Genomic DNA, 21,739 nt, shown 5'->3' on the forward strand with positions numbered 1-21,739 from the left:
AATCATAGAATCATAGAATCATAGAGTTGGAAGAGACCACAAGGGCCATCGAGTCCAACCCCCTGCCAAGCAGGAAACACCATCAGAGCACTCCTGACATATGGTTGTCAAGCCTCTGCTTAAAGACCTCCAAAGTAGGAGACTCCACCACACTCCTTGGCAGCAAATTCCACTGTCGAACAGCTCTTACTGTCAGGAAGTTCTTCCTAATGTTTAGGTGGAATCTTCTTTCTTGTAGTTTGGATCCATTGCTCCGTGTCCGCTTCTCTGGAGCAGCAGAAAACAACCTTTCTCCCTCCTCTATGTGACATCCTTTTATATATTTGAACATGGCTATCATATCACCCCTTAACCTCCTCTTCTCCAGGCTAAACATGCCCAGCTCCCTTAGCCGTTCCTCATAAGGCATCGTTTCCAGGCCTTTGACCATTTTGGTTGCCCTCCTCTGGACACGTTCCAGTTTGTCAGTGTCCTTCTTGAATTGTGGTGCCCAGAACTGGACACAGTACTCCAGGTGTGGTCTGACCAGAGCAGAATACAGTGGCACTATTACTTCCCTTGATCTAGATGCTATACTCCTATTGATGCAGCCCAGAATTGCATTGGCTTTTTTAGCTGCCGCGTCACACTGTTGGCTCATGTCAAGTTTGTGGTCAACCAAGACTCCTAGATCCTTTTCACATGTACTGCTCTCAAGCCAGGTGTCACCCATCTTGTATTTGTGCCTCTCATTTTTTTTGCCCAAGTGCAATACTTTACATTTCTCCCTGTTAAAATTCATTTTGTTTGTTTTTGCCCAGTTCTCTAATCTGTCAAGGTCGTTTTGAAGTGTGATCCTGTCCTCTGGGGTGTTAGCCACCCCTCCCAGTTTGGTGTCATCTGCAAATTTGATCAGGATGCCCTTGAGTCCATCATCCAAGTCGTTGATAAAGATGTTAAATAAGACCGTGCTACAAATGTCAAAGCAATGTTAATAAAGGAAGCTGCAACGTGTGTGTGTGTGTGTGTGTGTGTGTGTATCTACCGGTATATGTGTGTGTGTATATATAAATATATAATGTAATTGCTATTTTTAAAATATTGACCATCATTTGATCAACTTTTTCTGCTTTTTGGAAGATACTTTCTTTCAAATTATTGGGAAAGGCTTGCTTAGCAAGATCTGACAAGTACTATCTGAGACAGTGCAGTATGGAAATGTTGAAAAGAAAGGCATACTGAATAAATTATAACATGCAGTTTACATAAAACATAAATCTGTCATGGAAATGAAAAATTGTAGTAATTAAACAGTATTAACTAGATGCTTCCCTGATGAATATATTTCCAGCCACCAAAAAATTACCTTCGTCTCTTTTTAAAAAAAGATACAGAACACCTTTATTATTTTGTGATTTTTAACAGTGAGACAGATTTATATTTATGTTTTTAAAAAACGAGTTCTCTTGTAGGATTTAGAAAGTGCCCATTGCAGTTACTGTGATTGAGGTCAGGAGTTCAGCACTGGCACTTTAAACGAGTGGTGTGCTGATCTCTTGATGAGTTCTTGATATTTGAAGGCCTATTCCCTCTGTCAGGGAAAAAGCTGCATAGGGCAGTTTTGCCTCGTGGGCATATATTAGAGGCAAAAATGCTTGTAAATTATTAACAGGGATACTATGTTTATTCCATCATAGCTTCAGGTTTTGATATTAACCTTCCCTCTGGGAATTAATAATGATTCAGTATATATGAAATTTTAATAGGCAAGGTAGTGCCTTCTTCTTAACTTTTTTTTTTAAAGACGAAGAATGATTAGGCTGTGACTTCTAATTAAGAAGCCTTAAATTTTTGAATGGCCCCATGGCAGAATAGCTCCAGCAATAGAGGGAAGCACACAGGTGCTAGCTCCAGACTTGCCAGACAGGGAGTTTTTTTGACCCCTCTCTTACACCAACAAGCCCCTTTCTCCTGTCTGTTGGACTCTGCACACAGGAAGGACATAGCACAGTGCACCAGACAAAGAAGACTCTAGTCTAGGTACATTATTCTATATCCTCTTTCAGATCCTAACTCAAAGCAACTGCACAGCAGAACTTGTGATTCGAAGAGCTTAGAACCACAAATAATGTTATTTATTTATTTACTTATTTATTAAATTTGTATTCCAGCATGGGCGTAGCCAGGATTTTTGTTAGGGGGGGGCAGGCCTTTTGTTGGGAGGGGGCAGAATCTCAGTTTGCTATGTATTTTTATTGAATTTTATTGATTCAATATTGGCCCCGCCTCGGCTGCGCCAATGTACCGTATTTTTTCTCTATAAGACGCACCAAACCACAAGACGCACCTAGTTTTTGGAGGAGGAAAACAAGAAAAAAAATATTCTGAATCTCAGAAGCCAGAACAGCAAAAGGGATCACTGCGCAGTGAAAGCAGCAATCCCTCTTGCTGTTCTGGCTTCTGGGATAGCTGCGCAGCCTGCATTCACTCCATAAGACGTGCACACATTTCCTCTTACTTTTTAGGAGGGAAAAAGTGAGTCTTATAGAGCAAAAAATACGGTATATCAGCGCTTCAGCCAGTGTGGTGTAGTGGTTAAGAGCAGTAGTCTCGCAATCTGGTGAACCGGGTTCGCGTCTCCGCTCCTCCACATGCAGCTGCTGGGTGACCTTGGGCTAGTCACACTTCTCTGAAGTCTCTCAGCCTCACCTCACAGAGTGTTTGTTGCAGGGGAGGAAGGGAAAGGAGAATGTTAGCCGCTTTGAGACTCCCTAGGGTAGTGATAAAGTGGGATAACAAATCCAAACTCTCTTTCTTCATCATCCAAAGATCTCAGGGCAATTCACAGCATAAAAATACAGAATAAAACACAAAGTGCATAATAAGAACAAGAAAACAAACCAATAACCTCCCTTCCCACAAATACATTTAAAAGGATCTAGACATCAGCCAAAGGCCTAGTTGAAGAGGAACATTTTTGCTTTACGCTTAAGATTTATGATGAAGGTGCAGACTAGCTTCCCTGAGGAGAGCATTCCACAAACAGGGAGCCGCTGCAGAAATGGCCTGATCTCGTGTTGCCACCCTCCAGGCCTCTCGTGGAGGAGGCACACGAAAAAGGATTTAAGATGATGATTGCAGAATCTGGCTTGGTTTATATGGGGTGAGGTGATCCTTGAGATATTGTGGTCCTGAGCTGTTTAAGGCTGTATAGGTCAAAAACTGCACTTTGAATTGGGCCCAGAAACTAACTGGCAACCAGGCAGGTGGGCCAGGATTGGTGTAATACACTCAAACAATCTTGTTCTGGTCAACTACCGGTCCACCGAATTCTGCACCAGCTGAAATTTCCAAACCGTCTTCAGAGGCAGCTCTCTGTATAATGAGCTGCAGTTAGAATTCCTGATCCTCACTTCTGGTTGTGGCTCCAACACACCTACATTCAGCACAACATTGCTATCAATTAACAGCTGCAAGGTAACTTTGAATCTCTGTTCTGTCCTCCTAGGTTTTCATGTCAAATGGTCATGCTTCCACCTTTTTTAGAGTAGCACAATCTTTCCTCGTTAAAGAACGCATTTTACTCTTTAGTGTTGTTAATGTATTAGGGTTAAATGCACCCGTGAATTCATGCTTATATGCTGGAGTGTATTAATTAGTTTGTAATTAAATTCCTTTCCCCACCCCACTGTAATAAATACCATTTAAACTGAGTTTTTGTTTTGGGTGTGAATTCCTAGGTTCTGAACTCTTTAGACATATTCTCAGGGCGGTGATCAATCAACTCATGTAAGAGATCTACCTCTCAGAAAAACACATTTAAAGTTTGCATGTGAAAAACATGCGCACACAGGTTCTTTGTGACATGTATAACAGCTGGCTCTGGAGAAACCAGTCTGTAACTAAAAGAAACACCATGGGGAGTTTTGTATAGCAAAGGAAAAAGATAGCAACTGGAAAGGATTCCTTTGACCAGGCTAGTCTGCCATGGATCTCTAATGAAAACAGAGGGAGGCCAGCTCATTTGGGGATGGGGGTGGTAGAAGCTATGTGCATGTATTGACTGTCTCTAATTTAAAGGATTTATTTATTTGCGTATAATATATGCTCCTCATGATGTGCAAGGGAGATTTCATTTCAGTTTTTTGAAGATATCCATATAAATAGCTAGCTGTAGCATAATGATGTGATGGATTGCTGGGTAATGATCCAGTCAGCATGCAATTATTTGTTAATCTAAAAAAAAATTACATACTGACCAGATCATTACCCTGCATTCCATCACCTTTTAAAAAAAACCTAAGTAGCAGTTTGGTAACCTGAATGAAAAAATAATAATCAAATTAGGTTACCACTGTTTATATGGGCAGTATAGGTATGAGGAAATGGAAATCAGTGGACATAGGGAAAATGTGTTTACTACAAATTTTCTTTCATTTGCACTGCTCAGGTTTTAGCTCCTGTATGAACGATTAGCTATTAATTTCTTTTAGTAAGCTCCTTGAGGGTGTCTATTGTTTCTTCTCTGTCTTCCACCGTCTCTCTAATGTCCCTCCAATGAATCCACAGGAGGTAATTTCTGTATGGCTAGAGACCCTGTAGAAGAAATTAAGTCGTTAACAGCTGAAAGAGAGCGACTGGAGGGACTTCTCAACGAATGGTTCACGCTGAGTGCCAAAAATGTCCAAAAATTAGAGAGAATGAAAGAAGGTTACAAGAGACTGAAGGAAGAAATGGCGCAAGGGGAGTCTGCTTTTGGTAAGTGGAGCAGTTGGCCAGCTGTTGGGGTGACAGAAGCCTGGCATTTCCTGGGCTATGTGTCATTCAGTATCCTGCCTGAACTGATGAGCAGCCATCTAATTTATATGACATAAGAATAGTTATTTTGATGGGCAAATCTGGCAGACCATTTGATATATATTAGGTTGAATGTGCTGTCAGCCTCGGAGTTTGTCATTCTTGAGGGGTATTTTTTCCCCTGGCGTTGTGTATGCTGATGATGTAGCAGGCTTTGAGTTGATTTCCTCTTGCTTATTTTTTGCATAGCCTCCTGTGGTGAAAAGCCTGCTAACTGACAGTGAGAATGTCTCTGCATTCATAGCTCCTGCATAATTTAATAGTGCTCTGCACATAGAATTGTGCATGCTTCAGTTTTAATCCATAGGAAATATAAGATCCCGCAAGCCCAGGAAGAAAACTGCCTAGCATCACTGGGTTTTTGTTGTCTAAGCATGTTGTGTAAGGATGTAATCCACAGCATGTGTAATGTTTTGAAAGCAATAAGTCTTTATTTACCTGAAAGATTAAGGTGGATTTTGCCAGTTTAGTGACTAGAACTGTCCTGAAAAGGTGAGATTATTATTAATCACATTGAAACTAGGAAATATTTTTCATGTGTTGACATTGGTCAGCGGAGCTTATTTTAAACCCCAGGCTTGGCTTTGACAGGACTCCCACACCAGAGCAGGTAACTGAGAGGCAAGCAATGTGGCTAAGGTGGCTGAAAGTAGGCACACCTGAACCAACCAGAGATAGGCTGAGGTTGTTGTTGTTTAGTTGTGTCCGACTCTTTGTGACCCCATGGACCAGAGCACGCCAGGCACTCCTATCTTCCACTGCCTCCCGCAGTTTGGTCAAACTCATGCTGGTAGCTTTGAGAACACTGTCCAACCATCTCGTCCTCTGTCGTCCCCTTCTCCTTGTGCCCTCCATGTTTCCCAACATCAGGGTCTTTTCCAGGGAGTCTTCTCTTCTCACGAGGTGGCCAAAGTATTGGAGCCCCAGCTTCCAAGATCTGTGCTTCCAGTGAATAGGCTACCTCAGCCTATTCAGCCCTGAGTGCTCACAGGAAAGACAGCTCCTGAAGCTGAGGCTCCAATACTTTGGTCACCTCATGAGAAGAGAAGACTCCCTGGAAAAGACCTTGATGTTGCCAGTACCAAAGAGGAAAGGGCTAGCCATTGGGCTAAACTGTACTGGATGTTTATCATATAGTTTATGCTTGTGTTCAAGCTTTTCTTTCACCAGTGGTGGTGCTGGTCTTTAATCCTTTTGCCTCCCCTTCCAACTTTTTATACTGATTTCCTTCCCTGCCCACACCTGCAATTTGCAGTGGGGAAAAAAGATCCAATTGGAGTTGCTGTGGGGAGCAAAGAGTTATCCCCACCCACATCCAAGTTGCAACCCAGATTGGGACCCTGCTCTGGAAATCTTTGAAGCAAATAGCTTGCACTCAAGCTGATGATCATTGCTGTGTATCGTTTACCCCATAGATGTGTAAAATTTATGGCTTAGATAGCTAAGCATTTATTGGTCTGACATCACTTTCTTTTATGTTAGGAGTGGACTATGCTCCTTCAAATTTCAGCAGTGCCCTGTGTGAGGCCAAAATTTGCCCCCCACCCTGCTTCTCCCCTCCCATTCTGCTCAATTCACTATGTCACAGTTGTGACGCCCTGCGGTGGCCCTTAGGCTCAATGCCCAGTGCGACAGAACTGCTTGCACCATCCTAAGGGCTGCATTAACACATGGTCAGCTCTCCGGGCGCTGAAACATAAAAGTGGGTGAAGCAAAAAAAAAAAAAAGTTTAGAAGAAATTTTGTAGGGGATCTTGGGGTGGCTGTCACAAAAACCTTTCGTCATCACAACAGCGTACTTGTGAGAGTGGTCAGCAGAGGCACCATATTCTCAAGATGATTGAGTGGCCCCAACACAACATTGCGAGGAGGCAGGGGGCAGAGCTGAGCACTCTCTGATCATTGAGACGGCCCAGTCCCCTCAAAAAACATTGCCCCCCCCAAAGTGCCTTGGCCTTTTGGAGCTGGCACCTATGGTGGCCAGTGAGTTATTAAATCTTACATATAATAAAAATGTGTGAGTGTCATTGTGCTGTTTTCATTGGTGGTTTCCCAAGGTCCTAAAGGCAGGGGTCAGGAGAGGTTGCCCTGAGAAAACAGCATGCTATTTAAAGTGACTGCCCTCTTGGTTACGTGTGTGTGTGTGTGTGTGTGCGCGCGCGCATAGCCAGTCTCCTCCTCTTCATCCTTTGGCTGTCTAGCTCTGTTTCAGACACACATACACACAGAATTTGCAAACTGACTTTCTTCTCAGCTTGTGCATGCATGTGCACAGACAGTCCCCTCTTCTTCCTCTTACGCTCCTGCTCCATTTCATATAAATAATACATGTGCAGGCAGGCACACATAATTTTCCTTCCAATACATGAGGTGAAATATGAATGGAAAAACAAATGTAAAGAACTGCTTTCTGTTCCCGGCACAGAAACATAATTTTAAAAAGGTAAAGATACTGAAAAGTTGATCCATTGTTACAATAACCATCTTTCAGAATATAGCATGGAGATTAGTTTGGTTTTCAAGCGAGTGTCTGATCACTGATAGATCTGTTCTTGTTGCTAGGTAGTCTCTGTAAAATAAAATAATAATGTTCTGTAACGTTTTGCTAAGGGTTCTGTCCTCAGATTTGTTCTCCTTTTTCTGAGATTTTACCTCCATCTGAACTTCCAAACTGCTTTTTTAAACTGCCCTAAATTTAAAATGCAGTCTGGGGATTTGATGCTGGAATCCCCACCTGCCTCAACCCCTCCAGGAAGAAACCACACACACCAGCTCAGTTTTCCCTGTAAAGACTGTAGTGCTGCATTCCCAAACTTGGGGTTGAACTCTGGGGAATTTATAAAACTGTTTTGAGGGGTTCACTTTCCAAAAGGAGAAAACTTAGCAAATTTTGGATGACAGCATGCATGCTGGCTTGTATCATTGTTTGCTTGTATCAGAGTGTCATCATCCTTTGTTTAGGGTGTAACCGCATTAGAAAACACACAACAATATGTGTTGCTTCCCCCTCCCCCTTAAGATGAACCTTACATTTCTTGTAATTCTCAAGCAGTGACTACAGAGAATATGTTCTCCTGGATAATAAAGCCCAGTGGAGCACAAATTCCTCCAAGCAAATATAAATAATTAAAATGAGTGATCCCCATTTTACTCTGTTATCTACTGCATGTCTCTCTTTAGGCTATGGTAATTTGTTTAGCTCTGATTAAATTAAGCATATGATGGGTGTAACAAATTTTGTTGAAAACAAACCTATGGTGCCTTTTAAGGATTTTTTAAAAAATGAAGCTATTTGCAATATTGTTATATATATTAATGTTGTTGATCCCCCATTTGCTTTTTAAAACAAAAATACTTTATAATGGGTGTTTATTATTATTATTATTATTATTATTATTATTATTATTATTATTATTGAAAAACATCCCTACATATTTAGCTGGAAGACCTAGTTGTTGGGAATATTTCTTGAAATGTTTTCTTAATTGGCCAGTATATCATATGGGTAATATTTTACATTTATAGAAGCGCTCAGTGTGCTTCATTTACATGGTCTGTATAATACATACAGTAATCATATAGTGGGTCAGTGTTACCCCATTTGCAAGGATTATATTGGGGTTGACTGAGAGCTCGTTATTCACCTATTGTTGCCTAGTGATATTAGCCATATGCCAGGTTTACAGTTGTTAGGACCCATCCTACTCTGCTGATTGCAAATTGCTATAACTGATTTTAACATTATATTTTTATATTACTGTAATCTGTCCTCGGCCCTTATGGTGAAAGTGGGTATACTTGTATATTGGGGTTGCTGTACCTCCAGGAAGGGACACGAGTGGCGCTGTGGGTTAAACCACAAAGCCTAGGGCTTGCCAATCAGAAGGTTGGTGGTTTGAATCCCCGCGACGGGGTGAGCTCCCATTGCTCGGTCCCAGCTCTTGCCAACCTAGCAGTTCGAAAGCACATCAAAGTGCAAGTAGATAAATATATTTTTTTTATATAAAATTTTTATTGGTTTTTCACAAGTTTTATAATCACAAACAATACACAAAACAAACACACACACACACACACAAACATGTATAATTTCATATCCCTTTTTCTTAAACCTTACTTCGCCGACTTCCCCATACCTCCCCTTTCTACATCCCAATTTCCAAAATTATTTCAGCAAATCCTAACACTTGGTTTTATCCAATTTTCCCTTATTCTTTTCTTTTACTTAATCTTTTACAGCTGTAATCTCCTTCCCCCCCCTAAAACCACGACATTTTAGCATTCATTAATTTTGCAATATTTCTTAAGATAAATTTTAAATTTCTTCCAATCTTCTTCCGCCGTCTCTTTCCCCTGATCACGGATTCTGCCAGTCATTTCAGCCAGTCCCATATAGTCTCAAGTAGATAAATAGGTACCGCTCTGGTGGGAAGGTAAAAGGTGTTTATGTGTGCTGCTCTGGTTCACCAGAAGCGGCTTAGTCATGCTGGCCACATGACCCGGAAGCTGTACACAGGCTCCCTCAGCCAATAAAGAGAGATGAGCGCTGCAACCCCAGAGTCGGTCACGACTGGACCTAATGGCCAGGGGTCCCTTTACCTTTACCTCCAGGAAAACCTGGACATGTTCTCTTTTGGGGGGGCCAACATGCCCACCTGGGAGGATTTTTACATTTTAAAGGCAATGTCTGGGTTTGGGTTTTTTTGGTGGGGTTGGTTTATTTTTTGGGGGGAACACATGCATACTTAGGAGGGTGCTGTGCCTGGGAAGCAGAAGTGCCGCGGCGGAGTGAGGCCATTGCATGGAAGATCAGGTTGGAGCTGGGGTCCTGCCTTCGCTCGCACGCCGCAGTGGCCTCACACATGCCCTCGCCTGTATGCCTCTTTTCCTGGCTTGGGCTACCAGTAGCTCAGGCTGTCCTCTTTTTTGCTTTTCTAGATATGGCAACCCTATGATACTTTCCTAGGTGTAAGCCCTGCTGAATGCACTTGAACTTACTGCTTAATAAACATGCATAGGATTGCACTGGATTTTATTTTGTTTTATTTTATTTTATTTACAAGATTGATCCAATACCTTTCCAGAAGACCAAGAATTATATAAAACACAACCACATTAAATCAAGATCAATGTCAAATTAACTGAAATTTAGATGCAGTATTAGTTAATACTATTATGTTAAACATTTGATAGGTGCAACAAACACTTCTGTCTAATTTTTTAAAGGTTCTTAAGTTTGTGTCATGAAAATGGAAACATTTATTAGTAAGTTTGAGCACATTCTAGTAAAGTGGTGATGGCTTGCAGCTTAACCAGTGAAGTATTGGTAGGGAATGGCAGTATGTAATAGCTTAATTATTCTTGTTGTCTGAAAGTCTTAATCAAATGTATAGGCATACATCGTAAATACTGTGGGTTCGGTTCCAAAATTTTGTAGATGGTTGAGCACTGATTATATTGGGACCAGATTAACACATTCAAATACATTGCCTTTTTGCAGACTCAGGTAGTTGATAAAATCTCCACAATTCAAAGAATAAAACTTACTATGAGTGCCAAATGGATGTGATAGCATCTGTATACACCCTCTAACAAAATTATTCTAAAAGATTCGCCTGTGGGCTCTCTGCATATTTTCATACACTGATATAAGCATGACTAGAAGGATCAAAACAGGGAAGAGTGGCTAAGCTTTCGTAACTGTTAATATTTGGCAGGCTGAGAAATGTATCAGAAAATGTAATGGACTTGAGGCTGCCTACCCATTTAATCAAGGCAATTGTGCTAAGTCCAACCCAAACTGGTATCCTTTACAATTAAAAATATTGGGATAAATGTATAACTCTAGAAATGCAAATCACTCCCAGTTAATGGAAGCTGTAATTTAATATGCTCTTCTTTAGTTTAATCTTGTTTGTTTAGTTGTATAGCCACAAATGAATATTTCAAAGATGCTATTTCAGATATGATAAGAGACCCATATAAACTGGCAGTTGTCTGACGCCCTTCTTAGTTTTCCTTATCAGGGTGTGAATTTTGCCCCAGTTGATTCTGAAGCCAGAGAATTCCCCAAATAATGGAAACTTCTAATTTGTTTTAATCCAGCATACCATTAATCAAGCATCATCTGCGTCCAGTATCACCATGTGTTCATGTCCCCAAATGGTGGTCTCAGTGACCTGCTTTGCATGTAACACTAAGCCAAACCATTATTTCCTTACTGTCAGCTTATGCAAGCTAAAGGTTCTGTTACCAGATCAAACACCGGGTGTAAGATAAGTCAGGCCTGCCCTGGTACCCTCTTTCCAAAAGAAAACCTGTGAGGGTTCCATTTACACAACCACTAGATGTCATATTTTTCATCGTCTTCACACCAACCAATTTGGAAAGCTAAAATTCACTGAGGCACTATATAGAAAATTTCCGTGAATTGGATCAAATGCTTTCTCTCATCTGGTTACTATGCCAAAAGCAGGCCCTGGATCAGAGCCCTTTCTACCTGAAATGAACTCAACTTGATCTGAATGAATAATCAAAGGAATAATTATTCACAAACTTGCTGCCAAAACTGTTGGCAGGATCTAACTATCAAGATTAATGAATAAAATTGGTTTGTAGCATGAAAACCAAAGATGATCTTTCACCAGTTTGAACAACAACAAAAAAAATATGTTCATACACAGGACGGGCTATTGAGTGCTGTTATTAGACACAGTGCACCTATCTGTAGAGTGGAAAAGGTAGCTTTTGAATCTCTTCTTTATTATGTAAGGAACTAGCGTGCAAGTTCAATCTTTGTATATTGATAGAAAGGCTATATTATGATCCTGGCACTCTCCAGAGTCTTTTGTGCCTGTGTGTCTTTTTTTTTTTTTGAATAATTATAAGCAATATTGAGGAACATGTACTGAAATAAATTAAAGGATGGGATAAATTACCATGAATATTAGCATCACAAATACACTAGGAGGAATAGAGATTTTAAGAGTTTTGAATGTCAAAACTAGGCCATGAGGCCAAGAAACGTGGGAATTAGATAATACTAAAAATTTAAAGAACCACCAGAAATAGCAAGGGGTGACAACTGGCTTTGCTTAGATCACCGGGCTGGAGGAAGGGGGATGCATATCACTATTCCCCCCTCATACACATGAGTTTTGGCTGCCATTTCTTGGCATGGGTAGAGTTATGTGTTAAATGGTGTGTTGTAAATACAGTGGTTGGTTTTCAAACTTAATCTGTTCTGGAAGTCCATTCCAAAACCAAAGCATTCCCAAACCCAAGGTGTGCTTTCCCATAGAAAGTAATGCAAAATGTATTAATCCTTTACATATTTTTAAAAACAAACCCTAAAACAGCAATTTAACATGAATTTTACTATCTAATGAGACTATTAATCCATAAAATGAAAGCAATAATCAATGTACTATACTATAAAATAAATAAGACAGTATTGTAGATGATAAAAAACGGGAGCTCACCCTGTCGTGGTGATTCGAACCACCAACCTTCTGATCGGCAAGTCGTAGGCTCTGTGGTTTAACCCACAGCGCCACCCACGTCCCTAATAATCAATGTACTCTACTATAAATAAATAAGACAGTATTTTAGATGATAAAAATAATTATTTTTTCTTACCTGCATGGATGATAGTCATTGTTTGGATGGGGGGCTTTTATCCATTTCCATAGTCACACAATTAATCAGTAGCTGAACTGGGTTCCACACAGTCACAAAAACAAATTAACCAAAAAAGCCTCAAAAACAAAAATGCGAAATAAATAGCAAAAACAAAAGCGCCAAACTTAATCCATTCTGGAAGTCCGTTTGACTTCTGAAATGTTCGAAAACCAAGGCACAGCTTCTGATTGGTGCTGGTGCCCCAGAAACAATAGCCAACAGCTGCATTGAATGTTCGGCTTCCGAAAAATGTTTGAAAACCGGAACACTTACTTCCGGGTTTTCGGCATTTGAAAACCAAGGCATTTGAGAACCAAGGTACCACTGTACATTTATCATGTATCTATTTGCCTGTATATCACATACGAAATATTCACCTGATGAATCTGTTCCTGAGAGCAAGTGCCACATTGCTGCCATAAAGTAGCTGCCAAAATATGTTTGTTTTTTAGGAAAATGGTTGTGGGTATAAGCCCTCATATATTTCACCCTGGGGCCCACTCTCCACTAAAAACTATTGCAGGGCAATTCCCCATTCTTTTAAATAAATCTCACACTGGGTGGATTGAAACAGAAACAGCAAAAAGCACTATTTAAAAACTACCAGTGCTAAATGATAAAAGCTTCAGTTAGGCATACTTCGGAAATCTAATTTAGAACATCCATGTGAAAGAGACCAAAGAACACATTAGATATATTATTTAATGTGTTCTAATTGTTGGGGAAAACTTTTTTTAAAAAAATGTCATTTTAACGAGTCTTTCACAGCCTGAAAACAAGCAACATAGCAGGTTTATTTTTTTGAAGCAAGTTTAGGTGTAGAATAGATGTGCTAAAGATTGTAGAACCATGGATATGCTGAACTTGGATTGGGGAGACCTTGGTTCAAATCCCCAGTCAACTTTATAAAGGTCAATTAGCAGTCTTGAGCCTGTCACCATCTCAAAGCATGACCTACATTAGTAGAGTTCATAAAATGGATAACCCCCTGACCACAGAGGTTTTAAGAGTAATTCTGTATGATATTCAGCATCTCAAAATTTTGCCATGCAAACTCAGCGCGTTTCCATATTTCCTGTAGTTTCCAGTACCACTGCAAGTATTCCATTGTAACCCAACTTTATAAACAGAGAAAGGTAAATGGATCTGCTAAAATATAACAAGATTAATTGCAGGTGTCCAGAAGACTGCCTTCAAATTTGTGTTTCTTAAGAGGAGAGCTGCCTCTCACTATTTAAAATGGTTGCAAATAAATGTATGAGTGAGACTGACAGACAGGTCTTTCTGCTTTTCTATTGTTGATGCCTTACTTACTGTTACTTAGATAGAAGGAAGCAGAAGTCAAGGGAAGAGATTTAATCACATAATAATCAGGGCTAGAATTTTAAATGGGACGCATCATTAGCATGTTAATGAGTTTTCTCTCTTGATGCCAGCTGCCATGTATAAAAGGTTGCAGAAGTAATGCAGAGATGTGGCTTTGCAAAAATGTTTATCCTTTGATCAGTATATGCCTTGTGGGACAGAATCTGTGATTTTTAGAAAAACGTTTTACTTCCTTTTGAATAAACATGGTATCAGCTCATGATTTAAATATTCAGGACACAACCAGCCCATGCAGCTAAGGACACATATCCCATTGGGACAAACAAGTTGGCATTTCTTCTGCACAAGCTCCATTAAGAAGAATTGGAGCTCATTAGGTGAATCCTACCGAAAAAGTGTAAAGAAGCATCTGTATCTGATGGAGTTGATTTCTGCTGTTATTTCCTTTGCCCACTTCTGTCTGGGTTGGCAATGAATCTCCTCCTAGCATTTTTCAGTTCACCAGTTTGAGGACCCACTGTGGGCTTGAGTGCTGATGTTGTCAAATGTATGAGTGGTACATATTGTCAAAAGGTGTATTTCTACCCCATACTGGGAAACTTTTCTTTCTTTTCAGTACACACAGTGTTTTAAAATTATTTAAGATGATTTAACAGAGCAATCTATTATTACATATTCATTTTTAAAATTGGTGTAGCACGCTGCAGAGTGGCTCTATTGTATACATGCAGATTTTCAATGGCTTAGAAACTCTGTGTGTCCTTGTGTGTGTTTCTGAATCTACACATGGTCAACAGTATCCCATCATTGCCTAGATTTTATTTTATGCTTGATATGGGTTACCTCATGCTAAAGTGGAAAGATTATAATTCTGATTCCATCTGCCTAAATAAATCATTAAGACTAAATTGCACAGGACACATAGCAGATGGGTTCCCATCTGAAGGCAGCAGCCTTTAGTAACATTCTTTTGACCACTTCTAATATGAGAGGGGCTGTCAACATTCCCTTGCATCTCCCCTGCAGGGGACGGATGCAGAAGAAACCATCTGAAAAGTTGTTTTGATTGCTCAAGGAGGGGTGCTTTGTAGCTTTCATCTGAAGTTGTCCCAGATGAAACAGATTTTGTGAAGGCAAAGCAGCAGATAGAACTGCAGATTCACTAGGAGTTCATAGAATCATAGAGTTGGAATAGACCACAAGGGCCATCGAGTCCAACCCCCTGCCAAGCAGGAAACAACCAGGATTAGAAATCTAGCTGAACCAGGATTAGAAATCTAGCTGAATAGATTTCTTATTTTAGTCCTGTATCATTATGGAAATTTTACTATGAACCAGAAGACGCACATATATGAGTACATTTGTGTGATGATTAGTATTAGTATAAAAACTCCTGCAATCGAGTTTTTTTTTAACACTGCAGAGGGTTTCAGAGCTCAATGATAGAGCATTTTCTTGCCTTCAGAAGGTTCCAAATTCCAGGGAGTGCTGGGAGTGACACTTGCTTGTGGCATTGGAGAGCCACTGCCATTCAGTGTAGACAGTACTGAGCTAGATGAATGAATGGTCTGTCTCATTATAAGACAGCTTCCTGTGTTCATACAACTGAAACCAATGGCCTACTCTTATCCTGACATTAATTCTTGGTATATTTTACCATAATGACATTTGCCATAGACTCCTGTTGTCATGTTCAAAATGTCATGTTAATTTGTATTTTTTACTAAATATACAATCACATGTCCTCCATGAATTGGTTTAATCCTCTTTTAAAGCCATCCAAATTGGCAGCCATCACCATTACATCTTGTGAGAGTAAATTCTATTGTTTAACTGTGTGCTATGTGAAGCCACTGAGTCTCTTGGGCTTGCTGATCAGAAGGTCAGCGGTTCGAATCCCCACGACGGAGTGAGCTCCTGCTGCTCTGTCCCAGCTTCTGCCAACCTACCAGTTCGAAAGCACATCAAAGTGCAAGTAGATAGATAAGTACCGCTGCGGCAGGAAGGTAAACAGTGTTTCTGTGTGCTCAGCCTCTGGCTTCTGTCTCAATGTTCTGTGCACCAGAAGCGGTTTAGTCATGCTGGCCACGTGACCTGGAAAGCTGTCTGTGAACAAACACCGGTTCCCTCGGCCTGAAAGTGAGATGAGCACCACAACCCCATAGTCGCCTTTGAATGGACTTAACCGTCTAGGGGTCCTTTACCTTTTACCTTTACCTTTTATGTGAAGTACTTTATTGCCCTGATGTTTATCACTTTACTGTTGCTTACATTTAATTGCATTTACCTCTTTGCTTCCCATTCACCCAGTTGAGAGAGGTCACTTTTTATTTAACCACAATGGGGGGAAATGGTATCACCTGCAAACTACGCTACCTCACTGCTCACACCTATTTTCAGATTATTAATGCACATGTTAAAAAGCACAGGTCCCAGCACTGATCTTTGGGGAACTTTGCTTTCTATAGGCTACTTCCATTGGGAGAACTGTCCATTCCTGCTGTTGGCTTCCTGCTCCTTAACCAGGTACTTAACCATAGAAGGCTCTCTCTCCTCTTATTGCCTGACTTTACAACACTTCTAATGCCAAAAAAACTTGTCTAGAAACAGTGTTGGATGCCAGCTCCCATTTGTCGCAGTCAGTAATGGCCAGAGATGATGGGAGTTGTAGTCCCAAGAATAGCTGGAGGGCACATTCCTGTGCCATGTGATTCAGAATATTGCATTTTGTAGAGCCATTTTTCCCATCCTGGCCCCACTACATATACATCTGAAGTATGACTAGGAATATATTAAGACCCTCCACCTCTCCTGCCAGCTTGACATCACATGCTTCCTGCCTTCAACATCATGCAGCAGAGACACATTAAAGTAATCATTATCCCTTAATTTCTGTGGAGGATTATCCAGACATGTAGCAGACCTAATGTTAACTCTCTATTACCCTGCCCTGCCCTCCATTATCTGCTGTTAGATACTGTGAGGCCAAAACTCCTTTTCCTGAGAACAGGTTGATGTGCCTTCTTGTTCTAGGTGAAATCCCCATTTGTCCCTTCGTGCTTAAATGAGCTATATTTTAATTTGCTTGGACTATTGTAAAAAACCATCAAGGAAAATATAGGTTTTTTTAGCAGCATTCTTAATGGTGATCATTTGACTAACTTATTTATCCCCCCCTTTTTTGCACAAATTTCTTCCTTTTTTTTTTTACAGTGATATGGTAAACTAGAAACTTAGACATAGGATGTGATGAAGTGATCACAACCACCAGAGGGGGAGGTTGGAAAAAGAAGAAGATAAAGCCAAATTCCAAAATTAACATTGCATCCTTTACTATAGTTTTGTTCAAATTAGCTCGCAGCTTGCTTTTAATTCTAATGATAGTATGTTTCTGAATCAGTATTTTTTAATTCTTGCAAGAATATAATTCACTATAATGAGAATAATAATGACCCCACACTAATACATAACTCTAGTCCCAGCTGTTGCATATATGATGCCTACTACTGACTGTGGATTTAAAATCTCTGGAACAAATTACAAAACTAAATTATAGTTAATAGGAATATGTTTTTTTAAAATTGGTAGGTGGTGGCAAGATACAATCCCTTTAGTAATTTTAATATGCTCACATTATAAATGCCATTGGCTCTCCCCAAGATATAAACCTAAGAAAAATTCACACCTGACCCAACGAGTTCTGTGTCAAGGTTAACAGAATTGTGCACATTTTAGCCTGACAGGGAAATTGCTTTTTTGCCTGAATGAAAATTTGATAGTTTTCTGGGATATGAAATTTCATCTTTACGCTGACTGGAAAGATTATGAAACATCAGCTAGAGGCATGAAAGTCAAGGCCAAAAGAAACCCATGGGATACTTCCTTATGTTATAAGTATAATACAAGATGTCCATTTTATGAAAAAAATGGTATTGGGTTTCATTCCCACTGATGGCTTCCCAGCAAGGAGCTGGGCCTTGCTTCAAGTTTGTAGAATGCCTTTCACACATGTTTCTTAAACCACAGAGGTTTTAATAATATGAAAGCTGACTAGGTTTAAATCGTTCAGGTATTTATACGTAGGTCCAAAGTTCTGCATGGTGTTTCTCAATTATTCTCAACTGGCCTGGTTTGTGCAACACTTGAGACCACATGAATGTGGAGGCTCTAAGAGAGGAGCCTGCAGTCATTTTGATCCTCTCTAGTCCTTTTTACTACCATGCTGAGTTAAGTGAAGGTTTGGCTTAGTGCGTTGTCTAAACTGGGACTTGTGGCAAAGTTCTTTTCTCATGATTCAGCCAGGACTTGTTCTAACTCTGACGTAGTACAGTGCAGCAGCAAAATGACTGGGAAGGAGCAAAGTGGCCACAATCTCCTCTCCAGGATCCTGCATGTTTGCTCATTCACCTGGTTTGGCCTAGCACAGCATGTGAACCACACCTGATACCTGAAAGTCACACAGGGAAGAGATCCAGCTCAGTGGTAGACCAGCTATGCTCTGCATGCAAAATAACTTTGGTTCAATCCCAGGGATTTCCCAATAGGGCTGGGCAAGTCTCTTGTCTAAAACACTGGATTGCTTCTGCCAGTCCTTGAAGAAATTGCTGAACTAGATGAACCAATTGCCTGAATCACACTTCCACTCCAAATGGGCTTGGAGACTCAGCTTGGGCAGCAGCAGCACCACATCTCAACTACTATAGCAGTAAACCTCCACCCTGTGAAATGAGTCCCTTTCTGTTCAGATTTCTTTGTTGGTGTTATGATGGCTAGAAAAGCTGCCATGTGGAAGCACCCATGGATTTCCTCTTTGTTTCCCACTACTTCCACTTTTTTTTTTAACAAGGTTCCTGAAGTTTCAAAAAGGTTTGCTCTCCTATTCTTTCATGCACCTTCCATTTTGACTTGCAAACTTAATTTTCATTACCGCCATGCTTTTCCCCACTTTCTTTGTACATAATTCAGCTCTTTTCACACATTAAGATGGAAGACACATTTTAGGTGAACATAACCTCTGCTGAAAAAGCATAGAAAGTTGTGTGTAGCCATGCAGAACATTCCTTCACATCTTTTCTGAGACAAGGTGCAGTGTTTCTACTTCTTGGTCCTGCCAACTTTCTCTTTTAAAGAGACTGTTGCTTTTGAATCTTCATTAATATTAACGTGATTTGAAATTTTGCATTGTTCTATCTACCTGCAGTGCTGGCAGATTTTTCTTTTTAATGGTTGTGGAGGGACTTAAGTGTACTTAACTTTATGCGAATAGCATTCTGGGCCTGCAGTTCTTCAGCCAGTGATGTATTCCTGATCCCTTTGAAGTCAATGGAATTAAATACATGTATCTAGGTGCTGGATGGCAGCCTAAGGCCATTTGCATGATTTTTATTAGCAACTTCTTTCTCTACTCTACTTACGATACCAGTCATCAGTTTATGCTCTGAAGTAGAAAACTTCACTGTGGTTTTGAAAGTTGTTTTTAAGAATTCTCCTTAAAAACCCAGAGTTCCTGTTCCATTACAGTTCAGTTTATATACTTTGAAAATTAGATTTTATTTTAGGCACTTTGAGAATATTCTTTTTTTCTTTAAAGTGTGGTGTAGTGGTTAAGAGCGGTAGTCACGTAATCTGGGAAACCGGGTTCGCGTCTCCGCTCCTCCACATGCAGCTGCTGGGTGACCTTGGGCCAGTCACACTTCTGTGAAGTCTCTCAGCCCCACTCACCTCACAGAGTGTTTGTTGTGGGGGAGGAAGGGAAAGGAGAATGTTAGCCGCTTTGAGACTCCTGAAGGGGAGTGAAAGGCGGGATATCAAATCCAAACTCTTCTTCTTCTTATAACCTTTTCTTGTTAAGCCTTTTCTTTCTAGGAACCTTTTGTTTGTCTTTTAGTAAAATTTTATCTTTGCTTCCTTAAAACCCTTGTGGTCTCTGTTTGAAGCCGAATCACATGCTACCTGAAAAGCTCTTGGGGAGATACAAGGCCTTTTTTTTTTTTTAGACTGAATGGTGTAAAGCAGCCTTGTAGGAAATATTTTTTTACACCTGGTGGCAGAAAGTTAGTTTCTTGGAAAGGTGGGTGAACAGGCGGGGACTGGATCTCCTTTCTCCATCACAGCCCAGGACTCAGGGTAGCTGTGGTACCCTCACACTGTCCAACATATAGGGCATCTGAAAACATGATACAGTTTAGATACAGTTGTGTTATATATATACTGTTGTCATTATTGTTACTGTTGTTATGAGCATCTTTCACTTAAACACTCCTGTGTAGTATTTTTTTTTAGTCTGTGTGTGTGTGTGTGAGTGTGTGTGTGTGTGTGTGTGAGAGAGAGAGAGAGAGAGAGAGAGAAACAAATGATGTACTTCTTTTTATATGTTGATTTATTATTCTCTTGCATTACGTCTGCACCAAATTCAGAGGTTCATATACAGTGGTGCCTCGCAAGACGAAATTAATCCGTTCCGCGAGTCTCATTGTCTAGCGGTTTTTTCGTCTTGCGAAGGGTCAACCCTATTAGCGGATTAGCGCTATTAGCGGTTTAGCGGCTATTAAAGGCTTAGCGGCTTAGCGGCTAAAAGGCTATTAGCGGCTTAGAAAAAGGGGGGGAAGCGAAAAAAATCGCAAGACTCGCAAGACTTTTTCATTTTGCGAAGCAAGCCCATAGGGAAATTCGTCTTGCGAAGCGCATCGAAAAACGGAAAACCCTTTCGTCTAGAGGGTTTTTTGTCTTGCGAGGCATTCGTCTTGCGGGGCACCACTGTACTGTATGTATTGGGTTTAAGCTAATGTGCAGCAGATCCCCAACATCTACATATCTAACTTTAATCTTGCCCCACAGATGTAGATTATTATGTGTCGTGGAAATAAGCAGAGTCTGCACCAGTGACTCAAGCTGGTCTCATTTCAGGTTTCCCTGTGAGGCATACGCTCTGCTGAATATTGACTTATTTTTGCGGCGCTTCTGCTTCATTCCAGGCAGGAATGTAAGAGATCTGTTGGAACTCTGTCCTGGGCAGAGTTTGTGTGCCGGAGTTGGTAGGCTAAGGTTACCAGATTTCCCCCCAATGAATCTGTGGACACTTTGTAAATCCGGGGATTGTCCCTGGGAAACGGGGACGTCTGGTAACTTTAAGGCAGGCTGAACTTTTTGTGCAGCGAGGTTCCAACACAAATATCATAGTCAGTATAGTAGATATTTTAATCTCTAAATACCATCACTTGGCTTGGAAGAGTTCCTAAAACAGCTTCTGCTCATTCCTTGTCACACAAGTGTGTGTGTCCACAATTTCTCCTGCCTCCCCTTTCTAATGGCTGACCACCTCACCACATTCCGCTCTGGCCTTGAGAGTCAATGGGTGCTTAGGCAAAGCTTGCGTTGGGGTACAGGAAGTGGCACGAGAGGCAGAGAGACAACGAGAGAGAGGCTGTTCCAGAAGTGAGGCTCTGCTGGTGGGTGTTAGGATTAGGGATCATGGAGAATTTTGCAGTAAGCAAACTTTAATGTGAGCTGTGTGGTATTCCCTTGTTCGCCAACTATGAGCCAATTGAGTCCCATGCAAGTGTGAGCAATACTTATTGATATCATTTAAAAACCCCCACATACTTAATAATTTCGTAAACCACTTTGTGGTCTTCTTTTCTTTTTTTACAATCAGACGGTGTATAAATTTTATGAAATAAATAACATTTTTTCTGAATCCAGACCATTATGCTAATGGTATTCTGTTCATTGTCATTATTTTGGAGGTACTGCCTGATCTGATGTGCTGAAATGTGCAATCCCTTGAACTGCTTTGTTTGAGGTGATCATGGTAGTCTCCCTACCTGTACAGACCTTACATGAATCTCTGAACTTCTCTCAGAGGTACTTGAGGTAATCCTAGTATTGAAATGGCTCAC

At 40.6% G+C, this 21,739-nt stretch overlaps 1 protein-coding gene across 6 annotated transcripts in view; it reads left to right on the forward strand.

Moving 5' to 3' along the window:
- DISC1 (DISC1 scaffold protein) overlaps positions 1-21,739 on the forward strand; it is a 162,228-nt gene that overhangs the window by 57,979 nt on the left and 82,510 nt on the right. For 5 of the 6 annotated variants that reach the window (XM_081186208.1, XM_081186207.1, XM_081186210.1 and 2 more), the window contains one exon: positions 4,549-4,737. The exons of the other annotated variant lie outside the window; for it this stretch is intronic. In XM_081186208.1, coding sequence (XP_081042334.1) covers positions 4,549-4,737 — 189 coding nt within the window. The remainder of the gene's footprint in view (positions 1-4,548; positions 4,738-21,739) is intronic. 6 annotated transcript variants of the gene reach the window in all.

This window comes from Podarcis bocagei (genome assembly GCF_964188305.1).
Source record: "Podarcis bocagei genome assembly, chromosome: 3".
NCBI classification, from domain to species: Eukaryota; Metazoa; Chordata; class Lepidosauria; order Squamata; family Lacertidae; genus Podarcis; species Podarcis bocagei.